Source organism: Rhinolophus sinicus, linkage group LG05 (assembly GCF_036562045.2).
Source record: "Rhinolophus sinicus isolate RSC01 linkage group LG05, ASM3656204v1, whole genome shotgun sequence".
Taxonomy (NCBI): Eukaryota; Metazoa; Chordata; class Mammalia; order Chiroptera; family Rhinolophidae; genus Rhinolophus; species Rhinolophus sinicus.
The window spans coordinates 78,554,481-78,576,816 of NC_133755.1; the positions used below are offsets into that span (position 1 = coordinate 78,554,481).

Here is a 22,336-nt window from a genome sequence, read left to right on the forward strand (position 1 = left end):
CTGCCAGGCCCCTGACAGACACTTATTACACAATGTGCTACAAGCTGTGGGATTCTCTGGCAGTTTGAGACACTTAGATACTAGTCATGAGATGGGAGTGCTAAGTGGGGCTAGAGAGACAGCAGATACTGTAAGGAATTCCATGGACCTCAATGACATGGACAGTTTCACACAGCATGAGGCTTTGAACTGGGCAAGAGGACTGACATTTATTTTGTCCTACGTTTAAAAGCCAGTATGGTGTCTGGCAAAGCTCATGCTATTTCTACGATATCAATTTTTCAAACTTATGTATAACTTATCTGCAGAAATATGCACAAAACTAATCAACCCATTTTTTTAAAGCTTTTATTTTTAAATGTGTTTTTCCAGGATATCAGCTCCAAGTCAAGTAGTTGTTTCAATCTAGTTGTGGAGGGTGCAGCTCACAGTGGCCCATGTGGGTATCAAACCAGCAACCTTGTTGTTAAGAGCACCGTGCTCTAACCAACTGAGCTAATCAGCCACCCAACCAATTTTTTTTTAATTGAAGTGAAATTCACATGACATAAAATGAACCATTTTAAAGAGAACAATGCAGTGGCATTCACTACATTTGTAATGTGTGCAACCACCACCCCTGCCTAGTTCCAAAGCATTTTCATCAGCTCAAGGGAAATGTCCAGTGAGCAGTCACTCCCCCTTTCCTCTTCCCCCAACCCCTAGCAACCACCACTCTCTCTATGGATTCACCTATTCTGGGTATTTCATGTAAGTGGAATCAGACAATGTGAACTTTTGTGTCTGGCTTCTCTCATCTAGCATAATGCTTTTGAGGTTCATGCTCAGCATTGCAGCATGGATCAGTACTTCATCCCCGTTTATGGCTGAATAACAATCCATTTACAGGTCTGCCACAATGTGTTTATCCATTCATCCGCTGATGAACATTTATGTTTCCATCTTTTGGCTCTTGTGAAATGTTGCTATGAACATTTGTATACAAGTATTTGTGAAAAAGCATTTTAATTATTTCAGATGTTTACTTACAAGTGGAATTGCTGGGTCATTTTCATTGCTGGGGAATATTTTCATCAGTAATTATATGTTTAACTTTTTGAGAAACTATCCATTTTACATTCCTACCAGCATGTATAAGGGTTCCAATTTCTCCATATCCTTGTAATCAACCAACTTTTTTTTTTTTTAAGACTTTATTGGGGAAGGGGAACAGGACTTTATTGGGGAACAGTGTGTACTTCCAGGCCTTTTTTTTCCCAAGTCAAGTTGTTGTCCTTTCAATCTTAGTTGTGGAGTGTGCTGTTCAGCTTCAAGTTGTTGTCTTTTCAGTTTTAGTTGTGGAGGGCGCAGCTCAGCTCCAGGTCCAGTTGCCGTTTTCTAGTTGCAGGGGGCACAGCCCACCATCCCTTGCAGGAGTCGAACTGGCAACCTTGTGGTTGAGAGGACGTGCTCCAACCAACTGAGCCATCCGGGAGCTCAGTGGCAGCTCAGCTCAAGGTGCCGAGTTCAATCTTAGTTGCAGGGGGCGGAGCCCACCATCCCTTGCAGAACCGGCAACCTTGTGGTTGAGAGCCCATTGGCCCATGTGGGAATCGAACCGGCAGCCTTCGGAGTTAGGAGCATGGAGCTCTAACCACCTGAGCCACCGGGCTGGCAACCTCAACCAACTTTTAAAACCTAAACTTAAGAAATTTTATATATAAAAAACATATTTAAAAAAACTGCACTACACCATAAGGCACAGAGTGAATATTTATTTATCATAGAAGTTAAACCTAAGCTCTAATTTTATAAATACTGGAAAAGCAGGCCAGAAAAGTGCAAAGACTTACTCAAAGTCAAAGCTAACGGATGCATCTAACAAGATGGGGCCAGGACAGAGGAAAATATTTTAGTAGCATTCCATAACTCCACCCTCAACTTTACTCACATCCTTCAAGTTCCTGACACCAAAATTGTTTCCACTATCTTTTGGAGGATAATTAAGAACCCCATTAATTAAAGAGGAAGCGAGATGGCTTCCAAATGGGAGGCAGGACACTGTGTGTACCACCAAGCAGTAAGTACATCAGTCCACCTAGAGATGAGAACCACTTAAGACATCTGAGCACGAGGTTAGCCTACTTTATATGGCCATTTAAGAAAATCTGTGGCTCCCAATCTCCCTATCTTTGTTTTCCCATAAGCCTCCTATCAGTACACCCCACTTCTTTTCAAAGCCCTAAGTTTTTTCTCCGAAATATTTTCTAATACTTTTATTGGTCTGTGGTGGGGTTTTCAGGTGGATGACATTTCCAACGTGGAGAGGACAAAGGCCTCTGGCTTGGCTTCCTGCTTCAGCACCCCTGTCAGCAGGAACTCAGGTGAGAGGACCGGTAGCCCAACCCGAAATGGAATGGAGCATCGAGGGACGTCTTGGGAGCACGTGACCACAACTCTCCGAGGCTGAGGAAGACAGAGAGCACAGAAAGAAAGTCAGGGGGAAAGTCCCCTAGAAATAGGCATAGGGCCCACTCATCAGTTTTAGCATCGCTAAGACAGTAGGCTCCAGATAGGAAGCCACACGAAGCACACTGCATTGTCTATGAAGCACTCTCTCCAGAAAGTTGGACCTGAATTTATTGAAGCCTTCCAGATTAACCATAATTTACAGGAAATATAGTAGATGAATAAGATAAATGACACAACAGGGAGCAAGCAGAAAAATCCAGACTGAGGAACATTCTAAAAGGACAGCTGCCCTAGTTGCTGCAGGAAGTCAAAGGCATAAAAAGGCTGGGCGGGCTGCGGGGACGCCCTGGAGTAAAAGAGAGTTAAGAGATGTAACAACTGCAGCAACACACAGACCTTTGTACATCCTGAAATGAACCGTAAAAAGCTATTTTCAGACAACTGGAGAAATTTGATTAATGGAGTATGAGAAAATGACCGAGAAACTATTGTTAATTTTGTTATGGGTCAATAATGCCATTGTGTTTATGTAAGAAAATGTACATATTTCTTAGAGATGTGCATTTTTAGTATGTAGGAGGAAATAATACGATGTTTGCACTTTCCTTTAAAATATTTCAGTAAAGAAACTGAAGAAAAAAAGGCATAGATAGAGCATATGTAGCAAAATCTAAATTAACCTGTTGACTCTGAGGGATTGGTATCTGGAGGTTCACTGCATTCTTCTCTCTCCTTTTGGGTATATTTGCAATTTTTAAAACTACAAAAAAAAACTAAGTCCACTTGGAATCAGCAGACCTATTCCCTTTCCTATCTCTTTCTGTATCATAGTCTTCTCTCACCCTCCCACGCCCTATATTCCCACCTGTACCTCCATTTTGTCTTCCAGCCCTTTCCCGTCCCAGCCACTTGGGCTGCCACCTCCGCAGACCCAGAACGTACCTTGTAGGAGCGGGGCATGCTGGGTAGGACAGTGCCTCCACAGCAGTTGATGATCTCTCCCATCTGAGCTGGAGGAGGCTGGACTCCAGGGGTCACATGAATCTCATAGCCCTAAGGGGAAGAAGATGGTGGAGGCAGTGGACTGTTGGGAAACTTCTGGAGGGAGGGCTGGAGCATGGGAGGACAGCCTCTCACCTCCAGCAGCCTTCGTTCCCGAGCGCGGCTCAGGGCATCTCGGAGGCTGAAGCCAAAGTTCTTCTCCTGCTCAGGGTCAGTCACCACATAGTCATCTGGGGGCAAGAAGCGACCGGCCCTGCGGGACTGAGGACAGGAGTCAGTGTCAGAGCTCAGGCCTGCCCTCCAGCTCTGCTGCCTCGCATTTATGGGGAACACAAAGTGTTTTTTTTAACCAAAAACACCTTTATTTAGTCTTCAAAGAACTGTTCTTTTTCCCAGGATAATCATGATTACCTTACAAAAATGGAATTTACAATGCCTCTTCAAAGCATTCTACTTTAACAGGAAACTTAGCTTCACAGAATTCATACACTGAAAGGTTTTTCCCCAAGTGTACATTTTGTTGTCATTATAAGACAAAACAGAGTGTAGCATAAGGGAATCCACTCATGCTCCAGGTCCTTCTCCTCCAGGAAGCAGCACTGTTATACTATTTCCAGTTAGCGAAATCTGGCCTAATTTAGTAACCCTTCTTCCTCTGGTGTGACTTCTTTCACCAGAGGCAGCCACTGCGACAGCTTAGTGGTAGCGTAAGACACCACTGCTACCCCAGAAGTCAAAAAGTGTCTTTAGAATTAAGCCTTCTGCCTTACTCACCCCTTCCTTCCTGCCCCTCCTCCTCCCACCACTGTCTAGAGTGCTAGGTGAGCAGTCTTCTTCTGTCACTCTCTATTGGTCTGTCCTCATCTGCTGGCCTCTCACCTGGTGCAGCCAGTGCAGGGAAAGGATAGGGATTCCCCGCCCCAGGGCACACAGGAACTTGACTGTCCGGCGGATTCGATCAGTCACCAGGTAGGACGCCTCTGCCACGGAGCTGGCAAGACTTCCCCCCAGGGCCAGCACTGCTCGCTCTCCATGGGCATCCACTACTCCTGTGAAGAGCACCTGCGGAGGGGGTTAGCCTGAGCTGGTCACAACAACCAGTGCCATCAGTGCCCATCTCCCACGTCCCCTGGGTCTCCTCCCACAAAGCCCCATGACCGTTCTCTCCTACTTTGGGGGCTGTGGACTCGTGGTTAGGTTTGCTCCGTCGGAGGCTGCGGCTCAGCATTCCCTTGGGCTCCTCCTCGGCCTGGTCTCTCTTTCTCTTGCCTGGTCCTGGGATCACTTCATCCTGGGATTGAGAAGGATCACGGTGGAGTTTTTGGGCCCAAGCCCTTTCCCAGCTCCATGGCCCCAGGCCTCTCCTCACCTCTTTCTTGAGGAATTCTGTCTTCTGGGGGATGTCCCCTCTTTGGAGCCGTTTCTGAAGTGAGGGTGAATCCACAGTCCCTAAAGGCCTCTTGTGGTTTTGAAAGGCCTTAGGCTGGGGCTCTGGAGTGGACCTGTATCTACCTGTTGCTTCTACCTTTTGGATCTGAGGAGCACGAGTGGCAGCCCCAGGAAGCTGGGCAAAGGCAGGCTCAGGAAGGGTCCTAAGGGACTCAGCTGCTCTCACTGCTCCTCGCCTGCGGGTCCTTGAGGAGTGGGAGTCAGATTCAGGGGGTGCAGAGCAGAGGTTGTGGACAATGGGAGCTGCAAGCAACCCATGCTTCCTAGTGGCCCTTGGCCTCCTGCTGCAATTGGCTTGAGGGGTGGGCTCAGGGGGAATAGACTGGTCTGTGGGAGTGGAAGGTTCAAGGTCAGGGGCTGCGGATTCAATTGGTTGGTCGGTCTTGACAGAGGACCTGTGTGTCCTGCCCCGAGTGGCCCGAGATGTGGGTTTGAGGGTGACAAGCTGGTCTGTAAGGGTGGAAGGCTGGAGCTCAGGGGCTGTGGGGACAATTGGTTCAGGGATCTTGACAGGGGACCTATGTGTCCTGCCCCGAGATATGGGTTTGGGGGTGACAGGTGTCTTGACAGAAGATCTATGTGTCCTGCCCCGACTGGCCCGAGATGTGGGTTTGGGGGTGACAAGCTGGTCTGTAAGGGTGGAAGGCTGGAGCTCAGGGGCTGTGGGGACAATCGGTTCAGGGATCTTGACAGGGGACCTATGTGTCCTGCCCCGAGATATGGGTTTGGGGGTGACAGGTATCTTGACAGAAGATCTATGTGTCCTGCCCCGAGTGGCCCGAGATGTGGGTTTGGGGGTGACAGGTGTCTTGACAGAAGATCTATGTGTCCTGCCTTGAGTGGCCCGAAATGTGGGTTTGGGGGTGACAGGTGTCTTGACAGAAGATCTATGTGTCCTGCCCCGACTGGCCCGAGATGTATTTTGGGGAGTGACAGGCTGGTCTTTGGTGGTGGAAGATTGTAGCTCAGGGGCTGTGAGGACAACTGGTGCAGGGGACCTATGTGTCCTTCTCCGAGTGGCCCAAGATGTGGGCTCAGGGCTGATGGGCTGGTCTGTGGGGGTAGTGGGGTGGGGCTCCAAGGCTATAGAAGAAACTGGAGAGGGTGTCATCCTGGAGGATCCTCGGGGCCTGACTTTGGGTTTTGCATGGAGAGGGTCCAGCTCTGAGGATAAGGGAGTCTCTGGAGCTTCCTGACTCCTCTTTTGCCTGGTTCTGGGAATGGGCGGCTCTAAAGGTGAAGAGGGAGAACAGAGGGGCTGAGGTGTAGGATGTTTTTGGCTCTGAGAAATGAGAAGGTCTGGGAGTGGGGCTGCGGCTTCAGGTCCTGTCGGAGGCAGATAAGCACCTAGGGGTTCTGGATCACCCTGGGGAGAAAGAGAAGCAAGTGAGGGAGGGAGAGGCAGGGGGAAGATAGGACTGGATACTGTTCTAGAGACATGTTTAGGGTTAGAGTGTGCACACTGGCATTGCTCTGTTTATGACCATCTCCTGTTAGACTGGGAGCTGCCCGGGGAGGAAGTCGTCTTCTTGCCCACAGATGTCACCCCACACCACCACTACAGTGTCCTCAGTACACGGATGACGGACAGCTGGGAAAAGACGGAAGGAACACAAAGAAAGGGACTTTCTTTCTGACTCAGGTAGAGGGAGACAGAACTTGGGAAACAGACATATTGAAAACAACAGGTGCCAAGGTAAAGGGACAGAAGCCAACTAAGGAGTGTGAAAATGGAAGACAGCGTGGGGAGGGCAGTGGAGGGGATGCAGATGTGACTTGTGGAGTGGGGGGAGGTAGAGAAAGCAGCTCTCACCCTAGAAGCCTTCTCAGCAGGTGGCATCTTGTAGTTCAAGTGGCCTAGACAGAAAGTAATGACAATATGAGTGAGGTCTAAGCAGTTACCGAGGGGATGAGTGTCACAAGGGCTAGGTAGTACTGTGGGTCCCCCTGCCTCCTGGGGCTCCCCTTTCTCAACCTGACTGGCTCCCAGAAGCTACCAGGGTTGAAGCTAGTCCCTGAAGGTCCCCTGTCCCGACTTCAGGCCCTGCTGCTGGACTGGAGGCCTGCCCTTTCTGGGCCTGGCTCCCCCACGCTGTGTGCCCTCTCCAGGAGCCTCCCTCCAGCGTCACTTTGGGTACGTTGACCTCTAGCCCATCTGGTGCCAGTTTCTCTGCTTCTCTCTCAACTATTTCTCTTACAAAAGTCTGCCTTACTATCCTTTTCTTTTGTAGTTCCGTGGGTGTCTCAATTTCTATCTTCACATTCTCCATATACTTTCCTGTACTTGCACTTTTCACCGTTTTATCAGATTCTTGTCTCTGAGTGGCTCTAGCCAACGCCTGTTTTCTCTCCCTGTCTTGCATCACCCGAGTTAATTCTTCCTCTCCCATCACATCTTCTCTCCTTTTGGTGGCAGTTTCTTGCTTTCCCTCTCCAATGGCCCTCTCTGGGGGTCACCCTCTCTGCTATTTCTCTTGGTGTACGCATGCCTTTCTCCACACTCTGCATCCCTCTGCCATGAATCCTCAATGGCTCTGTGTGAACTGGGCTTTCTGGATGCTGGTCTCGAGGAGGTGCCCTAGGTGGAGAGGGGCAAGATCCAAGGGCCTCAAGGTGGGCAGCAATGGGCTGGGTCTCAGAGTCCTCTGACTCCTTTGGGCAGAATGGCTGTGTAGGCAAGATCTCCCATGGCTCATCCAGAGCGCCTGAAGTCGAGTCAGAGTGAGAGTGAGAGAGAGAGAGACAGAATAGGATAGGATTAAGATATATTCATGAACAATAAATCTATATGGGTCATTAAAGGAAAGCTGGGAATAATGAGGATAGTTGTAACATCTAATATTTGTCTCAAAAAGTAAGACCATACCTTCATATAAAAGCTCTCACAGTAGCCTCTTAAAACTTATGTTAGACTAACTGCTCTATGGGTCCAACTTAATTGGCTTTTTTTTTTCTAATGAGATAGAGAAACATCAGCAAAATTATTGAAGAATATGAAAAGAAACATGTAGAGGGATAAAACAAGGATGCTAAGTTAGGGCCACAGAGGAGGGCAGTTTCTTATACCTGGGTCCTGGGAGCTGCAATAGGAAGGGCCAGGCTCTTGGGGTACGAAAGCCTGGGTGGGTTCATCCTCCATGCTCTGGACTGCTGCACAGGAAAAGATGGCCTAAGCACAGCTCCTCCGCAGAACTCAAAGGCCCATTCTCAGTCTCCAGCCCTGCCCATGCCAGCTCTCACACCCTTCGAGGACCACCAGTCTAATCTCTCACCTCCTGCTTGCACCAGTATCCCTCTGATGGAGAAGTCCTCACCTTCCAGGCTCTGATTCTCTGTCTCCACAAAGCACTGGGTAGCTTGTAGGTCCAGATCTTTAGAATCTGTTGGGGGAGGAATATAGGATAATAAAAAATCATATTTGACCCGTAACTCCTTACTTTTTTCCTACTATTCTCTCCCCAATCCAAACCCGTATGCAATGAATTGAATGTTTGTATTCCCCTCAAAACCCTTATATTGAAACCTAATCTCCAAAGTGATGGTATTAGGAAGTGGTGCCCTTGAGCAGTGCTTAGGTCATGAGGGTGGAGTCCTCATAAATGGGATTAGTGTCCTTACAACAGGGACCCCAGAAAGCACCCTTGTGCCCTTCTGCCATGAGGATACGGTGAGATGGCCACTATGAACAAGGAAGCAGGGCCTCACCAGACACTGAATTTGCTGGCGCCTTGATCTTGCACTTGCCAGCATTTAGAACTGTGAGAAATAAACGTTTGTTGTTCATAAGCCATCCACTCTGTGGTATTTTGTTATAGCAGCTTGAATGAACTAAGACTCCCTATAAGCTTTCACCTTAAGGGTCAAGGGGTGAAAGGCAGGCCAGCACTTACCATCACAGTTGTCTCCAGAGTCTCTGATCATGTCCACATGTGGTTCTCTCCCACTTTCTGTGGGGGGCTGGGCTCCCTCTCTCTGCAGCTGGGTGGGTTCCCCTGGAGTACCTGTGTCAACCACCGTATCTGTTAGGTTCTCCCTCGAGACAGGGAGGAGGTCCTGCCCCACTTGTGCTACAGGTAACCACCCTGGCCCCGCCTTAGAGCTCTCCTGCAGCCCATTCCGTCCCAACATCCCTTCTGCTGGAAGCTGACCCTGTCTTGTACCTGCCACTGCTGGAGCTGCTAAGGATATACCCCCCTCAGCATGTGTCACAGTTCCCACCTGGAGGAGGCTGGACTTCCTCTAGATGTCCCCCAGGCAGCTTTGTTGGGCCCCCTTCTGCTTCCACATTTGTTGGACGCTTCTCCCACAGCGTGACAGCTGGCCCTGGTGGGACTTCCTCTTCCACTTGTGTGTTCATGCCCACTGTCGTGGAGGCTTGGCTTCTCTCCAGGTTGACTTCAGGTGAGCTCTTATCTTCCTCCATCTCTATATCACAGTCCCTGAAATGAGTTTGGCTCTTTTCTGAATGTGCTTTGTCTGTGTGACCCTTGGGAACAGATTCTCTCTTTTCCTCCTCCACGTCAGTGTCACTGTCTGTCCCAACAGAAGTATGGCTTCGCTCCAGGAGGGCCACTGGCCTGGCTCCGGCCCCTCCCACACCTGTACCTCTGCTCCACACGGCGGTGCGGCTCTCTTTCAGACACGCCAAAGCGAGTGCTGCTGAGACTTCCTCCCCGTCATCCATGTTGCTGCGGGTCACCACGGGGCCTCGGCTTCTCTCCAGGGGGGCCATCAGCGGGGCTGCACCCTCCTCCACATCTGTATCGCTACTAGCCGGGCTCTCTTGAAGATGTGCCAGGCCAGGTCCCCCAGGACTCTCTGTACTAACTCCATGGAACACTTGTCTCTTTTTCCTAGGAACCACAGCTGGGGTCGCGGGGACCCCCTCTTCTTCCACGTCAGTGTCACTGTCTGTGGAGCCAGAGGGCTGGGCTTTTTCCAGATGGACCTCTACTGTCCTTCCTGGAGGCCTGCTCTCATCATCCACATCTGTCTCACTGTCCTCCCCAGCAGGTTGGCTCCTCTCCAGAATCACCCCAACTGGGACCACCCCATTCCTTTCATCCCTCTTGACTTTTGTGTCATTGTTTCCCTCCTTCACTGAACACTGATCCTTTTTAAGCTGGATTTCAGTTACAACAGCTTTAGGCTGTTCAGTCTTTGCAGTGGCAGCTGAGGAGGCCTCCCCGGCTGCTGGCTGCTGACTTTCTTCCTCATCTGTGTCACTGTCCAAGTTGAAGGCCAAAGGTGGCCCAGGGCCATCTGGGGCAGGGGAAGGCCCCTCTTCATCACTATGAAGGGAAGAGAAGAGAAAGAGTGTATAGACTGTTTCTCAGGAAGGGACACCTGACTCAACTGGGAGCTCCTTGAGGACAGAGACAAGAAGTACTTGTTTTTCTAGCTCCAGCAATTAGTTCTCCACTTGGCACATGAAAGGTACTCAAGAAAAATTCAGCTGAGTGAAAGAGTACGTGTCGTTCCCCGCCCCCACTTCCACGATAATTCTCTCTCTTAAAGATGGACCCTCCAGACCCTGGTTCCTCCTCCTTCTGAAGACTCAGGTGTCCAGCCCTTCAGCACTCACCTCTCTGGAACTATTGTTGCCATAGGGGAGAACGTGGTCCTTGGTTCTTTCACCACACACCTTTCAGAAAGAGGATCTGTCAAGAGTAGAAAGGAGTAAGACGACAGTTTTACACTCACCATCCCCATCTCCTCACCCACGCTCCCAATACACATACTTACCTATTTCCTCTTCCGAGTCCTCAGCCAACAGGAGCCCCTGGGGTTGAGTTCCTCCCTGTACCCTGGGTGTCTCCTCTACAGTTAGGTGGCCACGGGAGACAAAGGGCAAGGGGACATCCAGGCGATGGTATTGGCAGGGCAAGTCAGCAAAGACAACCAAGTCCTGGTCCCTCAGACGATGATTCACCCCAGGGCTCAGGACCTTAGGAGGCCTCAGGATTTTAGTACCATTGAGGCTCCCACAATCCCGTAGGACAGGTGCCTTGTCCCGGGCCAGGATTTCAATCACTGCATGTTGTTTGGAGATGGATGGAAAGGGCAGGGCCACCGAGCAATCAGGCATTCGGCCTACTACATTCTTTCCGAGGTAGAGTGGGAAATCTAAGAATTAGAGAGGTAGAGAGATTCAAAGGCCACGGTCCTGGCCTGCTACTAGGAAAATGTTCCTGTCAAGCACCCCACTACTCACTCAAGGTCCTCACATGCAACCGAGGAATAAAAGGCTCTAGGACATCTAGGTATTAAAGAACATATGCAATGCATTATTCATAGTCAATACCCATCCATACCAGATTTTTTTGTCATAAAATATACATAATATATATCATTTTAACCGTTTTTAAGTGTATAGCTCAGTGGCATTAAGTACATTCACACTGTTGCGCCATTATCACCACTACCCATTTTTAGACCATGCTGGATTTTTATTTAAATCTCTCCCTCTTTTCCTCTTTTCCTACCAAAGTAAAGTCACCTACAGTGAGTCCAGAGCATTTGCCTGGAACAAGTAATTCAGTCGGTCCCCTCTTCTCCATTCCCAGTAAAAAAAATTTTCAGATCTCCTCAAAAAAAAAAAAAAGTCGGAAGATTAAGTTCATGAGCTTGTTGCAACACGTTGCCAAACTTTTTTTTTTTTTTTAAGGAGGGCACAGCTCACAGTGGCCCATGCCGCGACTGAACTGGCAACCCTGGTGTTATTAGCACCATGCTCTAACCAACTGAGCTAACCAGCTAACTTTTTTGATATCAGAGGGATTATTCATTATGAATTTGTAGCAACTGAACAGTTAACCAAGTTTACTATTTGGAAGTGCTGAAAAGGCTGAGTGAAAAAGTTAGATAACCTGAATTTTCGCCAACAGTTCAAGGCTTTTGCATGTCGACAATGCACCAGCTCACATGGCACTGTCTGTGAGGGAGTTTTTAGAAAACAAATAACTGTATTGGAACACCCTCCCTACTCACCTGATCTGGCCCCCAATGACTTCTTTCTTTACCAGAAGATAAAGGAAATATTGAAAGGAAGACATTTTGATGATATTCAGGACATCAAAGGTAATATGACAATAGCTCTGATGACCATTCCAGAAAAAGTTCCAAAATTGCTTTGAGGGGTGGACTAGGTGCTGGTGTTGGTGCATAGCTTCCCAAGGGGAGGACTTTGAAGGTGACCGTAGTGATATTCAACAAGGAGATATGTAGCACTTTTTCTAGGTTGAATTCGTGAACTTAATTGTTCGACCTTGTGTAAGTGTGAGTGTGAGTGTGAGTGTGTGTGTGTGTATGTGTAGTATATAAAAGCTTCTTATGGGGCCATCGCAGTTGCTCAGGCAGATGGTGCTCCTAACGCCAAGGTCGAGGGTTCGAGTCCCACATGGGCCAGTGAGCTGCGCCCTCTATAGCTAAGATTGTGAACAACAGCTCTCTCTGCAGCTGGGCTACCGTGTGCTGCCATGAGTGGCTGGTGGCCAGTGTGAGTGGCCGGCAGCCAGAAAGAGCTGCTCTGAGCGGCTGACAGACAACTGGCGACTGACTGTCTCAGAAGGGGCTGGAAGCGCAAGGGTCATAACACCAGCATGGGCCAGGGAGCTGTGTCCTACACAACCAGACTGAGAAATAAGGGCTTGAACCATAGTGGGGGGGGGGGAGGCGGAAGAAGGGGGGGAAATAAAAAATGAATAAATAAAAATAAATAAAAGCTTCTTACAACCCTCCAACTACCTCCCCACAGACCAGTACTTCAGCACCCAAATACTGCCTGACCTTTTTCTGGTCCGTGGGCACTACTAAAGAGATGCAGTCGCCCTAAGGGCTCCAAGATACACCCCAAGGATTCACTGGGCCTCTCTGTCTCTTCCTCTTCTTCAGCCTCCCAGTTAATAGCCTGAGTGTCCTCCATGATCTGGGAAGGAAACACATTAGCAGCATCATCATCTAACATTGGTTCACACACACAGTCTCGGAGAGGAGACTCACAACTGGGGGCAAACCTGGATAGCTATGGAAGTTGAAGCTTCACTTTATGCCAAGCATTTTGTTGTTAACCATCTGAAGCACTGAAAAAATATTTTTGATCATGACACAGAATAAGAAATAAATTTTATCAGGTCCCAAGTTCACAAACAGATGTTCCTCGACTTACAATGTAGTTACATCCCAATAAACCCATCGTAAGTTGAAAATATCCTATGTAAAAAATGCATTTAATACACCTAACCTACTGAACATCACAGCTGAGCCTAGCTTACCTTTTATGTACTCAGAACATACATCAGACTACACTTGAGCAAAATCATCTAACGCAAAGCCTATTTTATAATAAAGTGTTCAGTATCTCATGTAATTTATTATGTGTATCATTTTTGCCATATTGTAAAGTCCAAAAATCCTAAGCCAAACAATCGTAACTTGGGAGAATCTCTGTATGTACAAACACACAAACTTATTTATATAGACAAATGTTTTCAGAAACAATGGTTAGCCTTATTATATGCAATACACAGCTAGTTTTCATGTTATTCTTTTTTTCTATTCTATTTTTAAATGTCGATTTGCAACTCACTAAATTGATTTAATATCCACTATTGGGTTGCCATTCAGTTTGAAAAACACCATGTTAAAGGGAGCTAAATTTTGCCAAACATTTTATTATGGTCAAGCATAGTAGCCATACAAGGCAGGCATTTAGGAAACTAAGGCTAAAAATATTAAGTATTTGTTCAGGATGACATATCAGGTAAGTGGAAAGGTAGGAATAAATGTGCTCTGGCTGCAAAGCCCATGCTTTTTACATTTTATCAGACCATCTCAGTGTGATCAGACTCAACTGACTCATTTAATTATCACAAGAACCCTGTAAAGTATTATTTATCTTCTATATCTCAGATAAAGAAACTGCAACACAGTTGGGTTAAGAACTTGCCCAAGATCACCCAGATTATGTCTCTCCTCTGTTTAATATTCCTTGATGTCTTTCCAGGCGTATGGCATAAAACAAAATCTAAACTCCTTAGCAAGAGCCTCCACAATCTGAACCTCATGTCCTGCAATGTATTCCCTGCCCACCAAAGCCTACAAGTTCAGCCACATGGACCTTCTCCCCAATCTTTGAACACACTGTCCCCATTGTCCCCCATATCTGCGTGCCTTAAACCAACTCCTTGGCCGGTTGCTCATAGCTTTCTGGTCCAACTCCTACCCATCCTTTCCGATTCAGTTCAAACGTCACTTCCTCAGTAAAGCCTTTCCAGGAGTCTTCTCTGCTTACTGGTGTTCCTGCTGTATTCACATGTTCCACGGTGGTCAATGGACTTGCACCTATCCTGACACTTCTTACTATATTATTACATAACCATTACTTTCTATTTCTGCTTTCATTCCCCAACCCCTCCCGGAGAATTGGACCATCAAAACTGATTTTTTTTCCTAGGGCCCATCATATTCTCTCAACAGTAGTTATTCTGCACCGGGCACCATTAGAAGTATTAGGGATATACATTCATGAACCAAACATAAAACTAACCCTGCCCTCCTGGAGGTTACACCATAGTCTACTGAAGAATCAATGAAAGCAGATGAAAACTCAAAACAGCAAGAGTGGAATTCACTTAGAGATGCCACCCTAGGGCGAAACCGTTGACACGGAAAGTAGGAAGCCTCCAATGGAGACTCAGCGGATGCCTGTGACCCTTGGCTCCAATCCAATTGGTAACCCCCTTTGATCCCCACCGCGGTGGGTTCCCTCCAGGCCCAGCGGTCTCCCAGTGACTTCATACCTAAACTCTGGGCGGGGAGTCAATTAAGGATGAGTATTATAATCCGAAAAGAAAATTTCCTAGTCTCCTCCTCCCAGTCGTACCCAAGGCACGCCCCTCCCGCCCTCCGGGAGAACCAAGATGGCACCCGGGGAGCGGCGGGAGAAGCCCCCAACAACTCACCTACTTTGAGTCCCCGCGCGCGCCACCAATAACGGTCGCGAACCGAGGGGCGCGAGCGCTGTAGTCGGAGCCTATTCGGTGATTGGTTCCGGCCGCTGTCTTTCACAGCCCTGCTGCAAGCCGATTGACGAAGCCTCCCAATGCGTGGGCAAGTCAAAGCCCCGCCTCCTGCCGCCCACTTCCGGCTCAAAGAGCTGGCTTTCCCCGGGAGACTGAGATCGGTTGAGAGGCGGAGGTCGCGTGCGCGCACAGAATAGCGCACCTCAATTGGGCAGCTCCAAGGGGCCGCCCACTACCTCTTCACCGTCCACCGCCCCCTTCCCGCGCACACATCCCAGCTACGACCAGAGAGTCTCCCTGCCGGCAGCGCCTAGAGGGGCTTTCCATCGTCGTCGCCCGGCGCACCTAGTGCGGCCAGAGCGCCCTTCCTAGGTCTTCCCAGACATGGTGGTTGCTGACTCATAAATGAAAATGGGTTGCGGGTTGCAGTCGTGGCCTGAGGCTGCAATTTGGAGAACAGCCCTCAGGCGTGGCGCTTGAGGACTTCTCACTGTGATAGAAGTTCATTTCCTTTTGATTTGGCTCGTTTAGTAAAGTCATGTCATTTCCTCCCTGAGAATACAGCCCTGATAGTCGTTTGAGGTCATTTTCCTAAAACAAAGATCCCTAGGCCAAAAGTGAACCGTTTTGCTAACCATCTTAAAGGCTGACCGAGTTCTTCCAAGAACTGAAGAAAGGATGATAAAATCACTTATTTATCTCATACTAAGACAAGAGGATGGTAACAATTTTGACGTGTATATAATCTAGAAAGTCCTTTTGCTTTCGTTACTCCATTCTGACCACAACAATCAAATCGGCAGAAGTAGATTTTACAGAGGAGATTGAAGTTCTGCGAAGTTAAATAACTTAGCTACGTTCCTACAGCTAAGGTAAGGTAGAGACAAATTAAAACAATTTTAAATTCCGATTTTAAATTCTGAACTCTCCACTACCACAAATTAACTACTTTCATTGTGATCATGCCCTCAAACATAAAACATTCTAAGTGGATAGAGGGGTCTTATACAACTTGATGTTCTTTAAAAGATGACTGAGAGATGTGTTGAATTCAATGTGAATTAACAATGATGACCTTGGTATCACATGTCGTCTGTTACAGTACTTACCACACTTTATTGTGTATACACTTCTCACCAAATTGCAAGATCTTGGAGGCCAGGGAACTAATTCATAATCATATTTGTATCCCTAGCTTCTGGTTTGGTGGACACTTAGTATCTATCAAGTGCGTTAATCCCTGAGAAGCATGCCACTCTGATTTGAGCCCATCCAATTTTCTCCCATGAATTCCCCCCTCCCCATTTTAAAATTTCAATTCTGAGGCTCTTAAAAGGTTGCAATGGTCAGTCAATGAAATAAACAAATTGAAAAAACACTGACTTCATCAAAGTGTCTAAGGGCAGGCTGGAAAGACTCTGAAATTCTATCAGGTATTTCACCCCATAATTCTGTTTGACAAGACCACAGTCTTTAACGCTGCTCCAAGGACCAGATCTCTTACATGGACGGAGACTTCCCGCTTCACAGATCCCAAGATATCAGCTTCTCTAAACCATTCCATTTATTCTTTGAACATACCCTCCAATTAAATCTCTATCCTGCAAAGCCCCTGTTGCAATTATCATTAGAAAACATTCTAAACATTATCATTAGAAAACTCCCAAGGAAATAGCAGGAAGGCAATCCCCTCCTTCTTCCTGGGATAGCTGGGGAAGCAGAGGCTTAGTGAAGTTCATGCTTTCGGTCACCAAAGGGCCAGTTGTTAGATAGCAGAGCAGGGTGCCCGTTTCTCACCATTTTTCGCTGAGCTAAGCAGTCCTGTCTTCCCAAGAGCGACCACAGCGGGGAGCTTTCAGGGTGTGCCCACTCCACCGTCCAATGCCTGGCACCCTAGGGTTCCTAATTCCTGTAGATCCGAAACGACTCGCTTTTTGCATTAAAAAAAAAACAAAAAACAACTCAGGCATAGAGGTAAGACATCTTGGGCAAGGTCATTTTTCAAAAAAACGCCAAAAACCTAAAGCCAGTATCCACCCATTTGTCCCTTCATTTTGCAGCGTGGACAACAATAGAGGACTACAACTCCCAGAGAAGAGTGCGCTCGCCCAGAGCAGAGACCAATGGACATAGGCTACCTAAACGGCATCGACTAATCAGGGCCTGCCTCGCGGAGGCTTTGTCTCGCAAGTGCGGCGCGGGAGCCTTCTCCCGCCTCCCAGCCCGGCGCACGCGCGCCCCGCCCTGCCCGCCTTCCCTCCAGCGCCCTGCCCTCTTCTTTCTCCCTCTCAGAACCTTCCTGCCGTCGCGTTCGGACTTAGCTGCTCCAACCTCCGGGGCACGTCTCATCTTTCCAGCCTGCGACCAGCAACAGAGAAAAAAAATTACATATTTTCTTGCCCCGTACACACCTTGAGGCGAGCAAAAAAAAAAAAAAAAAAATTAAATTTGAACCATGAGGGAAATCGTGCACATCCAGGCCGGCCAGTGTGGCAACCAGATCGGTGCTAAGGTAAAGATTTTAAACCTTTTTTAACTCTTCTTTTTGAGAATAAAAAAGTACAGATAAATTATGAAGAATGGTTGTGGGCTGTTTGCAGTCTCCATCCTTAGTCAATATTTGCCCAAAAGAAGTTTTATATGTATAACACATTTGTAGCTATAATTTGCATTTGAAAAATGGAGAATTATTTTTCTTGACACTCATTTTGGGAAGCTATCAAAAGCATTCTTGAGGATTGGGGGGCGGGAAGACCGAGGTTCTGTAAGGTTTTACTTAAAGGAGATCTAACGGTCCGAGGGCCGGGGAGGGAGGGAGATGCGGAAACTCGCCGAGACAAAGCAAGGCGAGGTTCCCCCATGTGCATCCAACCCCCTTGGCGGGTCTTCATAGGGCCAAGCCCGAGGGGGAAAGGGCAAGGTTGTGGGGGGGAGAGCTGCAGAGCCCGGCTCCATAAAGGTGGGGGGATGTGGTGCTCTAGGGTGGGCTACACTGCGCGTTACCTCTACAAAAGAGTAGATAGAGATCTCCACGCGCCCACGATCCCCGTGGGGCAGGCCCATAGTTTTCCGTGGGTGGAAGGCTAATATGTGCTGGATTCATTTTGCTTCCTTTATTTCGCTTTCAAGAGACCCTTTTGGGCTTGGACGGATAAGAAGAAAGCGGGAGAAGGGTTTTTTTCTCTAAAGGTTCTCTCGGGACTAAATGGAAAGAAGAGGATCCTCATTTTCAGCAAGAGGGGAAAGCTAGTGAAGGGATAAAATTCCGAGACCAAGAGGGGATTTTTTTTTTTTTTTTTTTTTTGCGCGCGGGTACAGTGTAGCCGGGGAGGAAGTGCGGCTGCTACGTTGTAGCAGAAGGGCAGGGCCCTGCAGGGCGGGGACTGTGGTCCTGCCGGCCACCAGGTGGCGCGCTAGCCAGAGCCAGGTCCCGCCCCTCGCGCGCTGTATTCGCGCCTCGGCCCCGCCCACGCGCGACCCCGCCCTTTGTCCGACGGCTGGGCGCGCGCTTTTGCTAGTCTTGTGGGCGACTGCGGACCCTGGTTACCCCGGCTCTTTGTGCGCGGCGTGGAGGGGCGGTGCCCAGCGTGGGGGGCGAGGGGTCTTACCTTATCAGGTCGTCTGCCTCTGCCCAGCCTGGTGTCTGCGATCGCCCGGCCCTTCCAGCTGGACATCATTTCACATTCCAAGCAGTGAAAGCTGCAGCTTTCCTAGGTGTGGGGGGTGCCTAGGGGAGTGGCGTGGCTGGCAGTTAGGTGGAGGCAGGGTTATAATCGGCTGGGACCTGAGCCGTTGACGGTTCATTGTTCTTTCCCCACAGTTCTGGGAGGTGATCAGTGATGAACATGGCATCGACCCCACTGGCACTTACCACGGCGACAGTGACCTGCAGCTGGATCGCATCTCCGTGTACTACAATGAAGCCACAGGTGAGGGAAGGAGCTCCGGTCTCATCTCCTCTCACACTTCTGGGGTCTCCACCCTTTGGACGAGTCCATCCTCTCCCTTTGGATAGCTTCCTCTCTCATTCCCACCACCCATTGCCAAAGGCTAGCTCTGCTGCCACCTGGTGGCAGCGCCTGGAATCACAAGTTTAGGTCCCTAACTGTCACCCAGCCCCAATTTATTTACCTTCTATGTACTAATTTTCCCGGCTATACATTCTTACATGTAGGTGGAAAGTATGTTCCTCGTGCCATCTTGGTGGATCTAGAGCCCGGGACCATGGACTCTGTTCGCTCAGGTCCTTTTGGCCAGATCTTCAGACCAGACAACTTTGTTTTTGGTGAGTTACACAGATATTTGTAGATACCATATTCAATTTATTTGTCTGCAAAGGGACAGCAAGAGTTAGGAAATGATTGTTGTGCTTGAAAGTTTTTATAGGGCTGTGTTCTGGGATATAATGGAGGGTGGTGGTGTGGCTGCCTTAGATGGTAAATTATGGGGGTGATATATCACTGGTGAGGGAGGAAAACAGATCAATCCACAGGCATTGTTCCAAAAACTGAAAGGTGGAAACGTGGTTGTGTATGTGCCACATTTTACTAATCAAGCTTGCCTCCTGATTCCAGGTCAATCTGGGGCAGGCAACAACTGGGCCAAGGGCCACTATACAGAGGGGGCTGAGCTGGTTGACTCGGTCCTGGACGTGGTGCGGAAGGAGGCTGAGAGCTGTGACTGCCTGCAGGGCTTCCAGCTGACCCACTCGCTGGGGGGTGGCACGGGGTCAGGGATGGGCACGCTGCTCATCAGCAAGATCCGGGAAGAGTATCCCGACCGCATCATGAACACCTTCAGTGTGGTGCCCTCGCCCAAGGTGTCCGACACGGTGGTGGAGCCCTACAACGCCACCCTCTCCGTCCATCAGTTGGTAGAGAATACTGATGAGACCTACTGCATTGATAACGAGGCCCTTTACGACATCTGCTTCCGCACCCTCAAGCTGACCACACCAACCTATGGGGACCTGAACCACCTCGTCTCAGCCACCATGAGCGGTGTGACCACCTGCCTCCGCTTCCCTGGCCAGCTCAATGCTGACCTCCGCAAGCTTGCAGTCAACATGGTGCCCTTCCCACGCCTCCACTTCTTCATGCCTGGCTTTGCCCCTCTAACCAGCCGTGGAAGCCAGCAGTATCGGGCCCTCACTGTGCCCGAACTCACCCAGCAGGTATTCGATGCCAAGAACATGATGGCTGCCTGTGACCCCCGCCATGGCCGGTACCTCACCGTGGCTGCTGTCTTCCGTGGGCGGATGTCCATGAAGGAGGTGGACGAGCAGATGCTCAACGTGCAGAACAAGAACAGCAGCTACTTCGTGGAGTGGATCCCCAACAACGTGAAGACGGCCGTGTGCGACATCCCACCCCGCGGCCTGAAGATGGCGGTCACCTTCATCGGCAACAGCACGGCCATCCAGGAGTTGTTCAAGCGTATCTCAGAGCAGTTCACGGCCATGTTCCGGCGCAAGGCCTTCCTGCACTGGTACACGGGCGAGGGCATGGACGAGATGGAGTTCACCGAGGCCGAGAGCAACATGAACGACCTGGTGTCCGAGTACCAGCAGTACCAGGACGCCACCGCAGAAGAGGAGGAGGATTTCGGTGAGGAGGCCGAAGAGGAGGCCTAAGGCCAAGCCCTGTCTGTCACTCAGGCGTCTCAGTTCCTTCATTCAGCCTTCTTCCTCAGCTGCCCTTTTACTCTCCCTCAGAATTTGCATTTTCTGCCTCTATTTTCTTTGGGGGGAGTGGTTCTAGAACAGTGCCTGGCACATAAATGGGCGCTCAATAAATATTCGTTGTTTGTTGAATGTCTCCTCTCTCTTTCCACTCTGGGAAATCTAGATTCTTCTCATTCTGAGTAATCTTGCATTTCCTTCTGGTGTCCATTCCTCCCATCTCTCCAGTTAATATTTCCCTGTTTTCAAGATAATTCTCCAAGAAGCTGGATCTCATCCAGATCCTGTTTAGAACCATGTGCTGAAAACCCAGATGGATGACCACCATCCTAAGCCCATGTGGTAGCCAAGGGGAGAGGAAACCACCCTAATTAATAGGGAGAAGTCCCTACAGGAAGGGGTAGGGCTTCCCATTCTAGAGTAGTTTGGGAGTGGGATCCAGGCTATTAAAGTCCTAGTTTCCAGGTATTTCCCTGCTCCTCTCTCAGCTTTGGGGGAGGTGTTAACAGTATTGTGTCCATTTTCAGTCTCCCTCCAAGCTCCATTCTGAGCTGTTTCCTTTGTAGGGATCTGCCCCACTCTGTCAAGTGGGATCCTTCCCTCTTTCATTTAACCTCCCTCTCACATTGGATTCCTTCCTTTCTCTGGTTGGAAAAGGGGGTTAAGGGGAAAGGGACCAACTTTGGTCCCTACGCCTCCAGACAGGCACTCCTAATCCCCACTTTTTCTTATCCCCGAAAAATACCAGTCTTGCTGTATGTGTGAAAAGGTATGTACTGCCACCTAAATGTTTGAGTCATTCCCCAGAAGGGACGGGACAGGATACCATCTTCTGGCAACATCTCATCTTTTGCTATTGCCATTTTCCCCCTATCCCTGGCTTTGTCCTACCCTACACTTCAAATTTCTATTTTGTGTTGAATTTGTTTTTCATATTGAAAAAAATGACATTGCCCCAAGAGCCAAAAATAAATGGGAATTGAAAAAAAAATTGCAAGATGTGTGCTCATTTAGATTGCTGGTATAGACAAGGGGCTCAAGTTCACTTCCATATATATACTCTGCTCTCTGTAAATTGATGAAAATATCCTAATACTTAATTGACCCTTACATCTTAATCCTTGGTACCCAAACCAGCCCACCACTGGTACCAGCCTTACTAGGATAGGTAGGATAGGCATAGATTCAGATGCGGGAACTAGGGATTGAAATGAAAACATGAATGCCAAATAGTGCATTAAGTGGTCCCCAGAACAGCATCTGCCTGCTTGGAACCTGTAGAAATGCAGGTTCTCAGGCTTCATGAGATGCACTGAGCCAGAAACGGGTTGGATCCCAGCAGCCTGTTTTAACTGCTCCACAAGAACCTCACGAAGGGTGTGGCCAGATGGCTCAGTTGGTTAGAGTGCGAGCTCAACAAGGTTGCTGGTTGAATTCCTACATGGGATGGTGGGCTGCGCCCCCTGCAACCAAAGATTGAAGGACAGCGACTTGGAACTGATGGGCCCTGGAGAATACTGTTCCCCAATAAAAAAGAAAAGATATAGAACACTGATGGTTACTAATGTTAATAGCTACCTTAAAAAATAAAATCTCATGAACAGTTAAAAGCCACTTGCAACATTTCCAATGGACCAGCACATCAAGGGTTTCTTTGGGTTATGGATATCGTGCTATGTGCTGTAACCCTGTGGGTTTTCTCAGTCAACCTAAACTACAGATACCTAGTACA

General features: G+C 48.6%; 2 protein-coding genes across 9 annotated transcripts; one reads left to right on the plus strand and one right to left on the minus strand.

Annotated features, from left to right (window-relative positions):
* Positions 1–1,734: 1,734 nt before the first annotated feature.
* MDC1 (mediator of DNA damage checkpoint 1) lies at positions 1,735–17,073 on the minus strand. 8 transcript variants are annotated; one of them, XM_074332626.1, is made up of 16 exons: positions 16,722–17,073; positions 12,691–12,829; positions 10,648–11,028; positions 10,487–10,562; positions 9,121–10,193; positions 8,793–8,903; positions 8,217–8,282; positions 7,969–8,052; positions 7,392–7,607; positions 6,716–6,759; positions 4,823–6,268; positions 4,625–4,744; positions 4,333–4,515; positions 3,589–3,714; positions 3,394–3,504; positions 1,735–2,445 (listed from the first exon to the last, which is right to left on the minus strand). In XM_074332626.1, exons 1-16 carry the CDS (start codon positions 16,722–16,724, stop codon positions 2,278–2,280), a joined length of 4,347 nt encoding a protein of 1,448 aa, XP_074188727.1. In that variant the 5' UTR covers positions 16,725–17,073; the 3' UTR covers positions 1,735–2,277. The 8 variants fall into 8 exon arrangements, with proteins under 8 accessions (XP_074188727.1, XP_074188725.1, XP_074188728.1 ...); XM_074332624.1 differs by having other exon boundaries at positions 8,175–8,282; positions 16,722–17,072; XM_074332627.1 differs by lacking the exon at positions 16,722–17,073 and adding an exon at positions 14,865–16,680.
* A 122-nt stretch (positions 17,074–17,195) lies between these two features.
* Positions 17,196–20,736, plus strand: TUBB (tubulin beta class I). Its single transcript, XM_019717367.2, has 4 exons — positions 17,196–17,436; positions 18,745–18,853; positions 19,099–19,209; positions 19,499–20,736. Exons 1-4 carry the CDS (start codon positions 17,380–17,382, stop codon positions 20,554–20,556), a joined length of 1,335 nt encoding a protein of 444 aa, XP_019572926.1. The 5' UTR covers positions 17,196–17,379; the 3' UTR covers positions 20,557–20,736.
* Positions 20,737–22,336: the final 1,600 nt, after the last annotated feature.